The sequence below is a fragment of the Borostomias antarcticus genome, assembly GCF_949987555.1.
Source record: "Borostomias antarcticus genome assembly, chromosome: 15".
Taxonomy (NCBI): domain Eukaryota; kingdom Metazoa; phylum Chordata; class Actinopteri; order Stomiiformes; family Stomiidae; genus Borostomias; species Borostomias antarcticus.
Window position 1 is genome coordinate 14,997,820 of NC_140248.1, and position 17,831 is coordinate 15,015,650.

General features: G+C 43.7%; 2 protein-coding genes across 2 annotated transcripts; both read left to right on the forward strand.

Annotated features, from left to right (window-relative positions):
• Positions 1 to 899: 899 nt before the first annotated feature.
• LOC311318414 (claudin-4-like) lies at positions 900 to 1,571 on the forward strand (the record flags this gene model as incomplete). The annotated part of the gene is made up of 1 exon (XM_084449747.1): positions 900 to 1,571. One exon carries the CDS (start codon positions 900 to 902, stop codon positions 1,569 to 1,571), a length of 672 nt encoding a protein of 223 aa, XP_084305873.1.
• Positions 1,572 to 7,185: 5,614 nt separating this feature from the next.
• Positions 7,186 to 7,839, forward strand: LOC311318415 (claudin-3-like; the record flags this gene model as incomplete). Its single annotated transcript, XM_084449748.1, has 1 exon — positions 7,186 to 7,839. The coding sequence occupies one exon, from the start codon at positions 7,186 to 7,188 to the stop codon at positions 7,837 to 7,839; it is 654 nt and encodes a 217-aa protein (XP_084305874.1).
• Positions 7,840 to 17,831: the final 9,992 nt, after the last annotated feature.

Here is a 17,831-nt window from a genome sequence, read left to right on the forward strand (position 1 = left end):
ACTACTTGCCTGGATGCCTTGCCTTGCCGACGGACCTTGTGGATCCCTTAATAGTCAGCAGCCTATTTTTAGACAAACACACACACACACACACACACACACACACACACACACACACACACACACACACAAGCACACACACACACACACACACACACACACACACACACACACACACACACACACAGAGTACAAACAGTACATGCCCCATCCTGTCAGTGAGCCCACCCCCTCCTCCTTGCCTGGTTACCTATCAACCACATAGCAAATCCTGCTTTGCCTTTTATTACCCATCAACTCCAATAAACAAAGACGGGCCAGTGCTATAGGGACACGAGACAAGACAAGATACCATAAAAACGACTCTTTATGAGGAGAAACTCACACACACTCTCTCTCTCTCTCTCTCTCTCTCTCTCACACACACACAATCTCTCTCTCACACACACACACACTAGCAGTAAACATGCACAGTGCTCAGTATACACCTGATTGGCTTGCTACAGTGTCTGATGTCACCGTTTTAGGTGGGCCTGACCACTTTGCAATAAAAGACATGATAAGAGTGGACCACTCCCTGGATGCAGAGTGAAAAGGATATCTACAACTGAGCACATACAGTACACTGTAGAGATACGCCTATAGAGATACGTGTGAGACGCTTTGCTAAAGTACTGTAGGCAAACATCTAACCGAAGAAGGACTGATAAAGGAAGGGTGTTGGAGAGACTGGGAGGAAGGAGGGAGATACCAGAACAGAGACACCCGTAGGAGAACGAAAGAAGCTTCTTGGAGGTAGAGTGGAGCGCACAGAGAAGAGAGGCGGTTGAGACCGAGGCTGAGGGAAGAGAAGCAGGCTTTGTTCAGAAACGAGAGCCGCGCGAGAACGCGAGTGCGCCATGGCGTCCTTCGGTCTGGAGCTGGTCGGCGTGACTCTGTCCGTGCTGGGCTGGCTGCTGAGCGTGGTCAGCTGCGCTCTTCCCATGTGGAGGGTCTCCGCCTTCATAGGGGCCAACATCGTCACCGCTCAGGTGTACTGGGAGGGCCTGTGGATGAGCTGCGTGGTCCAGAGCACAGGCCAGATGCAGTGCAAGGTCTATGACTCCATGCTGGCCTTGCCCCAGGATCTGCAGGCCGCCAGGGCCCTCTCCGTGGTCGCCATCCTCGTAGGGGTGGTGGCTCTGCTGATCTCCGTAGTCGGGGCCAAGTGCACCAACTGCATCGATGAGGAGGTGGTGAAGGCCAGGGTGATGGCGGTGTCCGGCGGGGCGTTCATCGCAGCCGCTCTGGCCCAACTGGTTCCTGTATCGTGGTCGGCCCACACCATCGTCCTTGAGTTCTACAACCCCGTCGTGCCCTCGGCGCAGAAGATGGAGATCGGGGTGGCTCTGTACCTGGGGTGGGCAGCGGCCGCGCTGCTGCTGGTGGGGGGGTCCATCCTCTGCTGCAGCTGCCCCCCGCAGGAGGAGAAGCCCACCAGGTACTCGATCCCCCCCCAGAGTCGGATGGCGTATTCCGCCACTGCCAAGTCAGTGGCTCCAAGCTCCTACAACAGGAGAGACTATGTGTGAGACCGGAGGGGAGGCTGGAAAGGGGAAGGAGTGGATCAGAGTATATAAGTGGGCTTTACAATTTTTTGTCATTTAGCAGATGCTTTTATCCAAAGCGACTTAGCTGGTGTCGGGTTAAGTGACTTGCTCAAGGGTACAAACAGTAGGCAATGACTGATGGGAAATCAATTGTCAAGTCGCCCCTGGCCTGGTCTCAAACCAGCGACCCTTCAGTCACTGGTCAGACACTGGGCTACCTACCGCCCGCCTGCCAGCCTCTACGACGTAAGAAAATATTATGAAAGGTTTTTTAATTATACCAGGGGAATGGTGGGAAAACATCAAAGAAGATAAAACTTGCTCCAAAAAAAGAATGGTGACAAAAACTCTGAGTGAGGTTTACTATCATTGCTTCTTAAACAATATTTTCCATCCTGACGGTTTACAGTTGGTCTACCGGCACTTTCAAGTGAGCAGAATGTTCCTGGCCCTCAATTACATAACCAAGTGAAAGAAGTATAGTTATGTAAAATATAATGTTTTATATATAATTATAACGTACAGTACTGTATCTGATTAAGTACTGTGGTGGGGATGTGATTATTCTATTATGTCAGGAGTTGAAGTTGAAACATATTCAGTGCGTTATTCTCATATTCAAGGGAAGGATCAAAAGGTTCTTGGTATTGTACCTGCACTATCCTGGAAATAATTATGACCAAATACTTTTGAATGTCTATTTTAGCCCTATGGTTGAATTTGGCATAATTTTCAACATACAGTACGACATACAGTAAATAGGAACATTAAAATACATGAATACGTATAAGTAATGTTGTCTGGGGCTCCACAGTAAGGTCAAAATGGTGGCACACGTCAGATGTGAAGAGCAAAGTGCAAATGCAATAGTGAGATCATGTTTGGTTTAAGAGGATCCATGACTTCCTTATTGCTTTGAATAATAAATAGTTATTCCACAGTGTGTACGTGTATTACAAACATTTTCTATGAAATTATACATTTTCTATGATATATATTGTTAAAGTACTGTATGTTTTCTTATTGCATAATAGTTAATTGTAGCTTTGTCTTTGAAGTTGTGGATGATGCAGGCAACTGCAAATAATTTGTATGATGTTTTAATGAGAAATTTTGTTTGATGAAAATAATGTTTGCAGTTTGATGAATGAATTCAGTCTATGAAATAAACATTTTGTAAAATACAGAGTAAAAGCTCATGTGATTATTGCATAATCAATTAATTATTTCCTGGCAAATGTGAATGCACATAACACCTGCTGGATTATCAGTAGGCCTATGTATAGAGAACAGATTATTTACTGCAAGTGTTTTAGATGAGTATTTAAAGGAGGAAGAAACTAAACTAGATTTCAAAGTATCACATACTGTAACTGGAGAGGAGACCTTTCAGATAAATACAATGATATCAACACCAGTGGCTGGTGTGGTGCTAGGGTACATACAATAATAGCATTACTGGGGGAGAATGTGTACAGTATGATGATTTATGTACTTATTGTTATGATCAGTATGATGGTTTATATGTATTGTCATAGTCAGTATTATGGTTTATGTGTACTTGTTATGGTCAGTGTGATGGTTTATTTGTACTTGTTATGGTCAGTGTGATGGTTTATATGTACTTGTTATGGTCAGTGTGATGGTTTATGGGGACTTTATGGTCCAAGCAAATGAGTGGAATTTGTCTGTTTATTTTCCGTCATTCCTTTTAATCTTACACTCACATGCTACCATTCAAGCATAATTGCCCCCTTGATATTACTGCACAATTTTCCATACGGAACAAAACAGTTTTAGCAAAGGGTAGATTTCCAGGTGATAATAATTAAGAGGAACAACCCTGGTTTGTGAACATACAAAGGACAGGAAGAAAACAAAGCAGACTACAATTCAGAGGAAGGTAGGCTACCTGGGTAATTTGAGATGAGACTTCCCACTCAGCTGACAGAGATCATGGCTGGTTTGACTGCTTCTTCTCGATTTGAATAGTCAAATTCCTCTATGGCTGGGCAGGTGTCCAGTCAGGTAGATGATTGGTAAAAGCAGCGGTAACTTGTCAGACCCTTCCTCTCAGAAAAAAGGTTATCAAAGAGGTTACTTAGTTGTCATGTTGGGGGACCCTCTAAACACCTTTTAGAGCTATTTTTGTTAAAATGATAGGCTACGAGCTGAATTTTTTTGTTAGTCTACCCAGAATTAACCAGGCCAGGTCAAACCTGGCTTATGTGCGTGGCTGGCTTGTTTCTGTTCAGCACTGGTAGGACGGAAGCTAGTCATTTCTGCAATCAGTTTGACACAGTTAATTCATCTGCAAAACAGACTGTACATTTCCTTAAAAATAAAAATAAATGTTTTTTTCCCATGGGATCTCTCCCGTCCGTCTGAAAAAAGGGGGCAGAGAGGAGAGGAAGAAAGGTTGTGGCTAAAGTTAGGAATCAAACAGGTTTGTCGTCAACCGGGGATCGAACCCTGATCTCCTGCTTAATCACTACAGAGGAACTTGAAAGTGTGCGATGTCATAGTGTTTTTGTTCCTATGGAATCTCTCCCGTACTTCCAAAAAAAGGGGAAAGGAGAGTGAAAGGAGGGAAGGAATGGGATGGAAAGGCTGAAAGTAAACGTAGGAATAAACCCACAGGCTAGCAGAGGGTGTGGGTATGGTTTCCCAAAATCGTCTCCACCGGGGCCTTGAATCCCGATCTCCCAGGTGGGAGTCTGATGTTTTCACCGCGACTCTACTTGTGCAGTGGACATCGGCGGGTTGATTTTGGTGTCCTTCTTCATTTTGGTTTGCTGGGACTACTGCCTCTTGTGGCGCCAACAGAGAAATGCAGGTCAACATCCAACGGAGTAAGGGAGGGAGGGAGTGACAACCCGACAAACGCTATCTATAGTCGTGTTTCCATTACACCTAGAATTGCGCAAAACCTAAATATCGCAATAAAAAATTGGTAATGGAAACACCTAAATTTCGAAAAACCTCTCAAATTTCGATAAAACGTTTTTACACTCTCATGAGGTGGTTTTTCAGAAGTTTCGATATAGAAGTATATCGCAAAAGTGTAATGGAAACACTTTTTTCGAATTTAGGCAGGAGAAGAAGAGGTAGGGGTCACGTGATTTGCTCGCTTCAAAAAATGACGTGATATGCCTCCGGAGCAAGTGGAAGACCCTAAAGCAACAATACGAGAAACGCATGCTGTTTAAGAGCGGAGCCAAGGGGAAAGCTAAAATAAAGTTCAAATATTACAAAGGTTTGTTTACTTAATACATCCATGGTTTACTTCCTGGTTGCGCTTTGCGTGAATTGTGTGGCGTCGTGAGACTAGACTACGAGAATTGGCTCTTGCGCAAAACACCTTTCAATGGAAACACCTGCAAGTCGCAATTGTACTTTGTCGAAACTTTAGAAATATCGCTTTTATTTTGCGAAAAAGTGTAATGGAAACGCAGCTTATGGTGCGCTGGCTTACAGCCTTGCACAAAAAGGGTTCTAAAAGGGTCTCAGGGGGGTCTCTATTTTACTAGGACAACCGAAGAACCGTTTATGGTTTTTGAAAGAACTTTTTTTCACTGTTAAGGTTAGTTTCCCTAACACTATAGCCTACACATGCAGTGCCGCAGTTCTTACTGCCACAAGATCAAAATGACATCAAGGGCCAATTTATGCTCACCAGTCAAAGGCAGGACAACTTCATCATGAGTGAGGCTGCTCTGCTTCAATATCTCATAGCAGCCTAGTCCGAGTGTCTGAGAACAAACAGAATAGGCTAATCATGTTTCCTACTCAGGTTTGTGTACAGTAGGCATCGGCTATGTATTGTCTGTGTATGTTGTCGTAGGCTAGCCTGGGCTACTTTTATTTTACCGCAGCAACTGCTTTTGTTTTATTCACTTTGTTTTCCACTGCAGATAGTGAGTTCAGGTGCAAGGCCCACTGTGTCAACGTCAATGAGAATTTCAAGAATTGAAAGGAAAATATGCTTTTCTCATTTGAATATCTATGCAATAATGACCTTTAACGACTGTGCCTACGGGGTGGGTGTCCGTGATTATTTCGACAACTGGGCCTAGCCCCGACGCAGCAGCGCTACCTCGCTACAGAATTTGAACATAGGGCTATGCTCCACTGCTATGCTCCACTAATTTGTCTCCACGGAGACAAATTAGTATACCACGGACATCTATTGATATCCTTAATGAGCGAAACTGAGAAACTAGTATACAAATGACGTTAAGCGATATTATCATAACATTTACTTTGGCAAAGAGTCCCCTTTGTCACTGTAGCGTCAGAACTGTCTTTCAACCAGCATGATGAGGACAGCAACCTGGGCTAGTATCTCTGTGTTTAATTGTGGGCTATATAAAAACATTCTAAATGAATAGCTGTCAATTTGAGGATTTATTGTGACAATAAATGACAAAGAAACGATCTGTTTGGCAACATTCACTCAATGCAACGTTACGTCTACAGCCGTCGGAACGCTGTCCTAGCCATTAGGCTACTAGGCTACATGTCTGAAATGGGAGTGTGGGGCTAACTAACCGATACTGAGATGAGTAAATAGTCCTGTGTGCTAAGGGAGTCTGAGGGATAGGTGAGCTCTCTAGTCATATTTACAGTTGGGGCAGTTATTCAGGTTTTCAAAGCTCTTGTTATAGGAACTGACACAGAACCTTGGTTACACAGGCCCATGTACCAGGAAATATGAACACACTCCGTAGTAGAACAGGAAAGGGGTCAGAGCCGGAGGCTCATTGAGACGGCATGTCTATTCTTCTGAATGTGTGTGTGTGTGTGTGTGTGTGTGTGTGTGTGTGTGTGTGTGTGTGTGTGTGTGTGTGTGTGTGTGTGTGTGGACCACATCACAATGACTAGCTATTATCCCTTGTGCTTGTCTGTTATTTGTCCTAAGGGTAGGGGGGAGGCTCTAATCCAGTGCATCTACCAGTGTTTTTAGCCTAAACCAACAAAAATCCCTCAATACTCTTCAGTCTTTATGATAAATATTAAATGCCATTAAATTACCTTCAGATAGTATATTTGTGCATCAAGTGATCTACAGCAATAATTCCCTCTTCTAAAGACATGAACTACTACATCTACATCCACCTGATTACAGTGTCTATCCCTGCTGGGAAGCTGCTATAGGCTACCTCCGGTAATTTCTAAGCACACTCTTTTTGTGTTCCTGGATGAAACCTTCATGGGGAATCATCTTACAAGTGAAACCCTGGCTCCCTCTTCACCCCCCCCCCCCCCCCCCAGCCTCCCTCTAGCCACTGAGGGCCAGTGTTGTTTTGTGAAAATCCTGCAGACACCTGGCTTGCTTGCCTGCCCGGTATATGACATAATCACCAGGGGACTCCTCCTCCCTTTTCAACTGCCTCCCTGGGGTATAAAGGATCTCTGTTTCCGTGGCAGCATCACTAAGCGACATCACAGCCTGGCAGAACTCCTTAGACATCACTGAGGACACACTACAGAATCAGGAACCTGAGGGAAAGCAGGGTTGTTTTAGAATTTGAATTCTTAGTTACTCGTTATCGAGTCCCGTCCACTTTTAAGGAGACGCAGCCAGAGAGCCAGGATGTCGATGGGCATGGAGATCGTGGGCATCGCCCTGGGGGTCATCGGATTCATCATCGGCATCGTGGTCTGCGCCCTGCCTATGTGGAAGGTCACAGCCTTCATCGGGGCCAACATCATCACCGCCCAGACCATCTGGGAGGGCCTGTGGATGAACTGTGTGACCCAGAGCACAGGCCAGATGCAGTGTAAGATATATGACTCCATGCTGGCCCTGCCCCAGGACCTGCAGGCTGCCAGGGCCATGACCATTGTCTCCATCATCCTGGGAATCCTGGGGGTGCTGGTCTCCATCGTCGGTGCCAAGTGCACCAACTGCATTGAGGACGAGCCATCCAAAGCCAAAGTGATGATCATCGCCGGTATTTTCTTCATCCTGTCCGGAATCCTGGTCCTTATCCCCGTCTCCTGGTCAGCCAGCACCATCATCAGGGACTTCTACAATGTCCTACTGACCGATGCCCAGCGGAGGGAGCTGGGGGCCGCGCTCTACATCGGCTGGGGGGGCGCGGCCCTGCTCCTGATTGGTGGGGCCATGCTGTGCACCTCCTGCCCCCCCAGCGAGAAGAGGTACAAGCCCCCACGAATGGCCTACTCTGTCCCCCGCAGCGCAAGTGGCGGAGCAGGGGGATACGACAGGAAAGATTACGTCTAAACGGACGCCATCTTCCCTCCACAGCCACCGGCCATGACGTTTGGATGGAGAGGAAGTTGGCTAATCTATCTATCTGGATGCAATTTGTTGTCTGAGAAGAAAACCAGGTGTGGAAACTCCTGAGAAGACTCACTGTGTTTTACTGTAACTGTTTGCCTTTTCCGTAGGAGTGTGTCTCGCAAATTTTGTAGGGACGCATTTTTGAATTAATTTAAGAACGTGTGAAGCGGATGGACCCAGACATTACCCCTACAGTCTCAGTTGCACAAGTGAATAACTTGCTTTCAACTTGCTAAATAATTTAGGAACTGCAATGATATAATTTTTGGGTATGCCTCAAAATATTTGAGTTCAAAGTACCGGTACATCAGTGCCAGTCATGACATGTTATAGTTTCAACATGGAAACCTTTTCTATTTTATCGATAGTTTGCTGTCGGCGGGGTAAAATTGTCTTTCAGTTAAAACTGCACTGTCTGGCGGGGTAAAATTGTCTTTCAGTTAAAACTGCACTGTCTAAATGAAAAGGAAGAACTACTGTAGTTCTCTTTGTAAATGGATCTGGTTATGTGATTCTGTGTGTGTGTGTGTGTGTGTGTGTGTGTGTGTGTGTGTGTGTGTGTGTGTGTGTGTTTGTGTGTGTGTGTCTTTGTGCGTGCATGTGTGTGCATGTGGGTGTGTGTGTGTGTGCTTTGCATGTATTTCGTTATGAGATATTCTGCAGGAAACTGAAGATGTGTCCACGATACAGCCTCAGGTTTCTCCTCCCAGTTTCACTGTTCTACTTAGAAACTACATATTATGTGTGAGTGTAGTAATATGTATGTGTACAGGTTTGTTGTATAATGGTTGTATTCTACTGTATATTGCTTTTAAAGCCAGATACGCTGCACTATTATTGGTTTCCTGTAACTGTGTGATGTTTTAGTGTGCTTCCTTGTGATGGAGTATGACTACTCCCATAGAGACAAGAGTCCAGACTCCTGTTTGACTAACAAAGGAGCCAGAGGAGCTGTTTGGAGATGAGGGAGTGGTACTGCAGTTACAGGAGTGGGATCTTTGTGTGTGTGTGTGTGTGTGTGTGGGTGTGTGTGTGTGTGTGTGTGCGCGCGCGCGCGTGTGTGTGTGTGAAATGTCATTCATTTCATTGTTTCTGTCTTTTATACATTCACATTTTTAATGTGTAAAAGTAAAAATTATAAAGTTAAAATGTCTCAAATGTGTTTGGAAATGTACTGTGCTGCTTTCATTTCAGCTCTGCTCATCATTTCAATAAATGTGTGCTTGTACAGCAGTTGTCCACCCTATATTTTGTTTTGTTTATACCAGAGGTGTGAGACATATTTAGATCATTCACTTGACATTGATCAATCATAGATTGTTGTCAGTGGTGCTTAGCCTACATTTCTGTTTTCATTCGTGAGAACTGGGAAAACAAAGGCCTTATCTTTATGCATGAGATTTATGTGCAAAACAGTTCAGGTCAATGGCAGCCTGGATTTACAGTCAATAAAGACCAGTAGTGGCCTGAAAACAATCTGGCTTAGTTGGGCTGTTCAACTCTGACTGATAGTTACATCTGGACAAGATTGTAAAGATACCGTCAAAGCCAGGGTTGGAGACCACGATCTGATAAGAGGGAGAGGAAGAACACACGAATGCATGCACACACACACACACACATACACACTGTTTATTTTCACTCAGATTGTGGTGGATGCTTAATGAGACACTAAACTTTAATATCATATATGCATTTTTCCTATTTTGAACCAAGTTTACAGTCACTGTAATGATGTTAACTTGTCACTCATGGGGTGATCTGGAACCAGTACATGAATTTACTGGCCTTGGCAAGCTATCAACTCCTACTTCTGTTTCTCCAATTTTTACGAGATCACATGCATGTCATCTCAAGAAGTAACACATCCTGATTGTGACACTCCTTGAGTCACTCTGAGGTCAGTTTCTGACCTCACAAATGCTCTTTGTGGAAACTGTTATAGCTTCAAAGGGGGGACCAACTCCATATTATTGCCTATGAATTTAGAATGGGATGCCATAAAAGCTCCTGTAGGTGTAATGTGTAGGTGTCCCAATATTTCTGTCCATATAGCCTATATACTGTACATGGCAGTCCCATATGACTGATGATATATGATATATATATATAACAGTCCTACTCAACACTGTCGCCAGGGGACCTCTGCCCCAGGGACTGCCGTGCCTCTGTCTTTTGCGTGGGTCATCTTGATAGGCGACTCTGCTCTGTCCAAGGGTGAAAGAGAAGGACTGTCATCTTCACAACGCAACCAATGCTCATCTCAACTTTCGATCTTAAGTGCTATTTACAGTGTGATCATATTTCATTAGCACTTTTCATTGTGGGTAGTGACTTTAGATCGACCCCTGTACGCTATTTGTTCATTCGTTAGTCCATTACGCTAGTCCACCTCCTGGGGGCGCTTGCCACAGTTCATTTTCCCCATTGCCAAGTACTGTACATTAAAGTTACAATTATTAAACATTAAATGTACAATTATTAGTGGTTATAGTTGTAATATTTCACAACATAGATCAGATTATTCTCATTTAGGTAGTTTGATAATGTTGGATAGATCAGAGATACAGTATAGCTAGGTCACCATGTGTCCAACCCTTAGACAGCTACAGTAGTTAATCATGCCCCAAGGTGGGTAGTCTGTGGGGTTCGACCGTAGAACACAGCTTCCGCTATCAATGTGGAGGTATGTGCAAGGCTTGCACATCAGACATTATGAAGACCTCTGCTACACGTCATACTATGCTGAATCATTTGATTTACCTGCAAAACTGTCAGACATTTCACAAATGCAGGAACAGTAGCACTGCATCTGCTTAACTGACTTATGCACATTGCGTCTTTTGCCGGATAATTGAGGAGAGTCATTTGTGAGGTATTCTGGATTTCCAGAATTGAAAGAAAGTGCTCAGGGAACCTTCTACTTTTCACACAGTTTAGAGCTCTGGAAGTTGAAAACTATGCACATAAAATAATAATAATAACACTTAAATACAAAAATATCACATTTTCACGCCTTCATTACTGCCTTACTGTGCACTCTTTTTCCAAGTATTCAAACTGTTAAATTCTGAGACAACACAGACAAATGTTGATGATTTTCACCTCATCACTTTTAACCAGACCATAAGAAGCACTGAAACAGAACTGGAGAGAGCTCAGAGATTCTATATTGTATCAATAAGTGTTTGTATTTTAACTTATAACTTATAACTTTTTCTCTCATGTTTCCAACACATGTGGCTCCAATTTCAAACAAACAAGCTGATGAGTAGGATGGCAAAGTCCACCGGGGAGCTGATAGGGACTCTAGTCTAATCCCAAGGACCCACATCCATCTCAGGTTATCACAGATTCTTTCACCTCCATCAACTGTTTGTTCATCAACTGTTTGTTTGTCACTGAGATACAAGATCACAATCAGCCTTGGCTGAAGGGCAAGAAGGCTTAGCTGACCAGTGGTCAGTATAGGGGGGGACAGGTATTTACGACTGCTCAGGATTAAACGTTCTACTAAAGATCTCCAGATAGTGACCTAATCAGTCATAACTACACACAAAATGCTTACATTGAGGCAGTAGCCTACAAAAGCAGGTACTCCGGGTATGCAAACACACGTAACCCGGTGGGTTGGGATGTACTTCTGAACTCAGCTTCAGTGAGATAAGGTTTATGGAAGAATCTGCCGGCCTAACAGACATGGATAAACGGCAGGCCTGCTCCTAAACTAAACCAGTCTGTATGTATAAAATATATTCCATTTGAATCCTAAATAGATGCTTTGCTCTAATTCTCTAATCTTAACTTGAGTTTGAGTTTGAGTTTAATAATTCTGCCTCACAATCTTTACAAATTGAATTGTGCAGAATATACAAAATACAGAGATGCAAACACAAACACAAAACACATATAAAAACATAAAATATCATATGATATTAGAGAATATCATATGATATTAGAGAGAGTTATAAAGCCTGATGCCGCAGGGGATGGTGGAGTTTCTCAGTCTGTTTGTTCTAGTTTGTGTGAGTGACAACTAACTGCTGTTTCTAAGAAGCCGTCCGGACCTTTCTCCCTTGCTAGGAGGGAGGATGCTGTGGAGTGGATGGGGAGGCTGGTGCATGTCTTTGATCAGCCTTACAGTAGCTTCCTCTCGTCTGGAGGTCAGGGAGATGCAGAGGAGTGTTAGTGAACCCGGTCATTATTCTGACAGCCCTTTTCTGAACTCTGTCCATGGTGTGGCGTTGTTTTTCTGTACAGCCCACCAGCACCACACTCCCATATTCCAGACATGGTCGGATCAGTGTATTATAGATCTCAACCAGGTCAAGAAGTGTAGTCGAGTTAAGTGTGCTGTTCTATGGCTAATGACTTATGCCACTTTATTCATTTAAAATCCTAAATAGATTATTTGCTCTAATGCTCTAATCTAAAGTGTGCTGATCTATGGCTAATGGCCCTGAATATTTATGGATCAAGATGAAGCCTGAGCATAACTTACAGAAGGATATGCTGTGTTTGTTTTACACATGAAAATCGTCTCTCACTGCCCTGAGCATGGATGCATGCTATTTTCACATGTAAACTGTATGAAGGTTGAGGAGCTGCTCTGGGTGGAACTGATCAGCTCTCCAGACAGGCTATGAGCATACAACCCAGGGGGGTATTCCAGAAAGTGGGTTTAGTGAAAACTCAATTCAATTCCATTCGATCTCAGGGTTAGCAAACTCGGAATTTTCACTGAACCTGCTTTCTGGAATACCCCCCTGCTCTCCAGACTGGCTATGAGCATGCGACCAGGAGGCTGGACACAGGAATCTCTCTGTCTTGAGTGGAGCACCCTTTTCCATGGATGTGTACATTCCTCTTATCCCAGCAGTAGGTTGACATAGGCCATTATACTCACATAGGCCATTATACTCACATAGGCCATTATACTCACATATATTATACTACCGTGGTAGGAACAGTGTGATCTTTTCAATTGAGGATGTAGCCAATTTTACCAGAGGTGGCCAGCATCATGAAGAGATGACTCAGGCAAAAAAAAAAATCCTCAAAAAATGACTTACAGTAGGCCATTATTTTAAGGTGACAATATGTTATGCTGGTCGCCCATCCTCCCCACAAAATTGAATACAGCAATCACTAATATTAATTGGTCCTACTAAAATTGATGCCAAATGTAATACCGCAATCACTGATAGTAGCCTATAATACACAATAATATAATGATCAATACAACTTAGTAAAAAAAAAGCAACACCTCCTCCTATCAACCAAGCTACCAGCCCAGAAAGTTGTCGACAACAAGAAACAGCTGAACAAATTACTGTGTGTGGAACTGAGCAAAGACAGGCTACTCCATCTACAGAGCACAAACACACACAAGTTGGTGTTGACAGGTGAGGACCCATGTCCCATAGAGATCAAGATGGAAGAGAGACGGACCAGATATGATCTAGAAAATCAGCAGGAAGAAGCTGACACCATCATTGTCCAACAAGTCCTGAGGTGTGCTGGAGAAGCCCATCAAATCACAGTGGTTTCTGATGATACAGATGTGTTTATCCTGCTTCTTCACCATTACCATCAGGCAGGACAGGATGTCCCACTCATCATGGAATCCCCCCGCAAGTTGAGAGGAGACAAATTATCGAACACCTTTTACCAGCCCATGCCATATCAGGATGTGACACTGTAGCGTCGTACTGTGGTTTGGGAAAAGGCTCTGTCATCAAAGCCCTGAAAGCTGGTTACGATCTATCAGCTATTGGCAATGTGGATGCACCATTCCAGCAAGTCCTTGACCAAGCCACTGCCTTCATCTCAGCCTGTTATGGCATAACGGAGAGCATGGACATGACACACACAAGGCTACTTGTCTGGGGAAAAAAGAACGGGATAGTGTGTATATCTTCACCAAATCTAGCTGCTATACCTCCAACAAAGGAAGCGTTCACTGAAAATGTAAAGAGGGCCCACTTCCAAGCGTACCTTTGGCAAAATCTCAATAACAATCTGCCACCTGCAATGAACCCAGAAGAATTTGGATGGAAAAAGGACATCAGTAACAGGGCACTGATCCCAATCCACCTACCAGAAGATGTCAAACTTGTTCCAGACTACATCCTGAAGATGATCCGGTGTGGCTGAAAGAGTGAAACTCCTTGTAGCTCCAAGAAATGCAACAGTAAAGTGCATGGTTTGCCATCCACAATATTCTGTACAAGTTTCAGGGTAGGATGCTCAAGACCCTAATACGTAATATTATTACCATAACTTGGGGCATAAATTGTGCTTCATTGCCCACCCTTTTTTTTTTCCTCCACCCACCCACCAGGTGATTTCTGGCTACGCCTCTGCAGTATTCATTAAGAATACATTACCTCCTTTATTAATAGTCATTGTAGATTATACATTTGATGCATTTAATCCTATAATGCATCATGCTATATCATAAGTCTCTATTTTTGTGTGATTTTGGCATTTTCGGGCATGAAGGGGTTAATATCTGAAAATGCTCAAGGGATATCACCAAGCACCCTCCTGTATTTTGAAGAGGTACCCCCAATATCTTTCTACTGAGTTGAATTCTGGGGGAACATGTGTAGTATGTAGAGAATGATCTGTTATAATTACACCACACATTAGTTGTGTTTTTTTTTCCATACTGTTTTTGTAATGCACATGTGCATAAGTGTGGTGCATACTCACTGGGTGGGGATGCACTTGTTTGATTTAGTTAGATACATTTTGTGGGGGGAAGAGCTGCACCCCTTTTCCTGTTGCTCATGTTTTGTTGCCCATATCAATAAATGGACCAACACAATGCAAACTTGAGTTGTGTGTCGCAGCTAATAACTCCTGCTACAAAAGTTGTTTTACAGGCCTGGCTTGAAAGGGTTAATACTAATCATTTGGAATGCAATACATTTCACATCACCCCTTGTATGAAAAAAACATTAGAGAATGTAAATTGGATGCATTTAATTTATATATTCAGCATGGAATATCATGTCTCTATTTTTGTGTGATTTTGGCATTTTCGGGCATGAAGGGGTTAATATCTGAAAATGCTCAAGGGATATCACCAAGCACCCTCTTGTATTTTGAAGAGGTACCGCCAAGCTACAAGAAACAGCAAAGAAAAAAATTCTGGTTATTTTGGACACGACTTTGGTCATTTGCAAAATAGAAATGATGAGTCTAAACTCTCTTTCTCTCTCTTTCTCTCTCTCAAACACACACACACACACACACACACAACCAAATTCAAGTTCCAGCTGGCTTGCTCCCCACTATTGTAGACTCTGTCATACTATCACCATGGTGATGCGGTGCATTGCTTGTTCTATCCTGACAGATGTGTCTTCAATGGTAATGTGCTAGTTAAGTAGACAGGACCCCCAGCTTTATCTGATGGCCTCTGTTCAGTTGTATGCTGTTATATATCAGCTGGTGGCAGAAGGTCTTGAAGAGATTACAAAGCCTTGGTGCCATCAGCTATGCCGTCCATAGACAGTAATGAAAGGCAGGGAGGCATGACGCCACATCACGCCAGTCCTGGCCTCACTCAATTGGCTCTCGGTCTGCTTTCGCATCGATTTTAAACTCTTGCTAATGATTTTTAAAGTCCTAAATGGCCTGGCCCCTCTGTACCTCTCTGAGCTCCTGCATTGCCACACCCCAGACAGAGCCTTAAGGTCTGCTGACCAACTGCTATTAGAGGTGCCTAAAACTAGACTTAAGTCTAGAGGCGACAGGGCTTTTGCAGCAGCTGCCCCCAGGCTATGGAATAGCCTGCCCCTCCATATTAGATCCTCCCAGACCCTTGAGTTTTTAAAATCCTCCCTAAAGACCCACCTTTTCTCCCTGGTGTTTTAACCAGTCTGTGCCCAAGCCTTGTTCATGTTCAATGTCTGTATTGTTTTGCTGTTATTTCCTTGTTTTATTGAGAAACGTTTTTACCTAGGACCCACCTTTGTACAGCACTTTGGTCGACTGCTGTCGTTTTAAATGTGCTCTATGAATAAATGTTGATTTGATTTGATTGATGTGATTTTTGTTGAGCCTCTTTACCACTACAGTGGCTCTGATGCCAAATGGTTCTACTACCTTTGGCCAAAGTTTTTTTTTAAAGTTTGAATAGAACTATATAACTTCATAAGAAAGAATACCACTCATGTCTAAAGTCGGGGGGTCTTCCAAAAGGTGTCATTCATATACATAACACAGGTCAAGGGGCAAGCTGAGTTACTCTTGGGCAATGCATTGTTGTTCAGCATTGCTGTAGCCTCCCCTCTTATAAAACAGATACTGTAGATGTTTAGGCTAGTAAAAAACTGAGGAGTATGTGCATGGTCTAAGCACATATGGAGAACGCATGACTGGACTGATCACTGGACCACAGTCAGCTGGGCATGATAATTTATTTACCAAATATAAAGCAGTGTTTATGGTCTGCCCGTTGTATTGATGTTCTGCCGCCACCTAGTGATTCATTAAATGCAATTACTGTAAGTCGCTTTGGATAAAAGCGTCAGCTAAATGACTGTAATGTAATGTAAAATGTAATGCATGCCATACCATCATGAATTCTATTTCATTGTCATTCACTCCATGATTACATTTAATTCAACTCTAATTCTGCTGAAAATAATGATTGATGATTGATTTAGGGATGGGTAGCCAGATTATTTCCTATTAGACATTGTGCATTCTTTTGTTAGAACCAATTCATAAGAACAGTCATAAAGATTTCCTCTTTGTCTATTGTCTTACAATGCATTGAGCTTGGAAAAAAAAAAGAATACATCTCCAGTCTATTTGATTCGCAGGTAGGGGTAGGCAAAGGTCAAAGGGTTTTCTGCAGCAACTGTACTTTCAACACTCAACAGCTGCATCAATCCAGCCCCAACGACTACAGACCCGTCGTCCTGACCCCTGTAGCAATGAAGGTTTTCAAGCACCTTGAACTGTGGCATCTCAAATCCATCACAGACCCTCTCCTGGACCCTCTGCAGTTTGCTTACAGAGCCAGCAGGTCAGTGGACTACGCAGTTAACATGGCCCTCCACTTCATTCCTCCAGCACCTGGAGTCTGCTGGCACCTACGCCAGGATCCTGTTTGTGGCCTTCAACTCGACTTTCAACACCATCCTCCCACTCACTCTGGAGGGGGTGCTCTCCCAGATGCGCGTGCCCGACCCCACCTGCAGGTGGATCACAAACTTCCTGTCTAACAGGAAGCAGCATGCGAAACTGGGCAAGCATGACTCCAGGACCATCAGTACAGGCTCCCCCGAAGGCTGTGTTCTTTTCCCTCTACTCTTCTCCCTGTACACAAACAGCTGCACCTCCAGCTACCAATCTGTCAAGCTCCTGAATTTTGCGAATGACTCCACCCTCTTCGGCCTCATCTCTGAGGGCGACAAGTCCTCCTACAGGTGGGAGATCGAACAGCTGCTGTCCGTGACGCCCCCCCCCCCCCCCCCACTTGCACACAACCTCTGATAGTAAAACACACACCTTAACGGCACACACACTGCACTCACAGTCCATAACACCGCCCACATACCACACGACACTGCACACATTGCACATACACTCACTACACCCCATTAGTACGTACATTGAAATTGTGCCCTGTCCCTTTTTTTTTTAACAGTATGTCGTAATGTGTACATTGCACTGCAGTGCATGTTGCACTGTTTATTGGTATTTTGTATTTGCACTGTTTTTGTACTGCTTTGCACTGCACTGTCATGTCTTTGCACTGTCCTGTCCTGCACCCTGGCCTGTCCTATGTCATCTACAACAGCACATGCCTTAACCCTAGTCAAATTCCTAGTATGTGTAAACCATATACATGGCAATAAACAGATCTTGAGTCTTGAGCAGAGCTGGTTGAAAAACACACCTTTTTGATG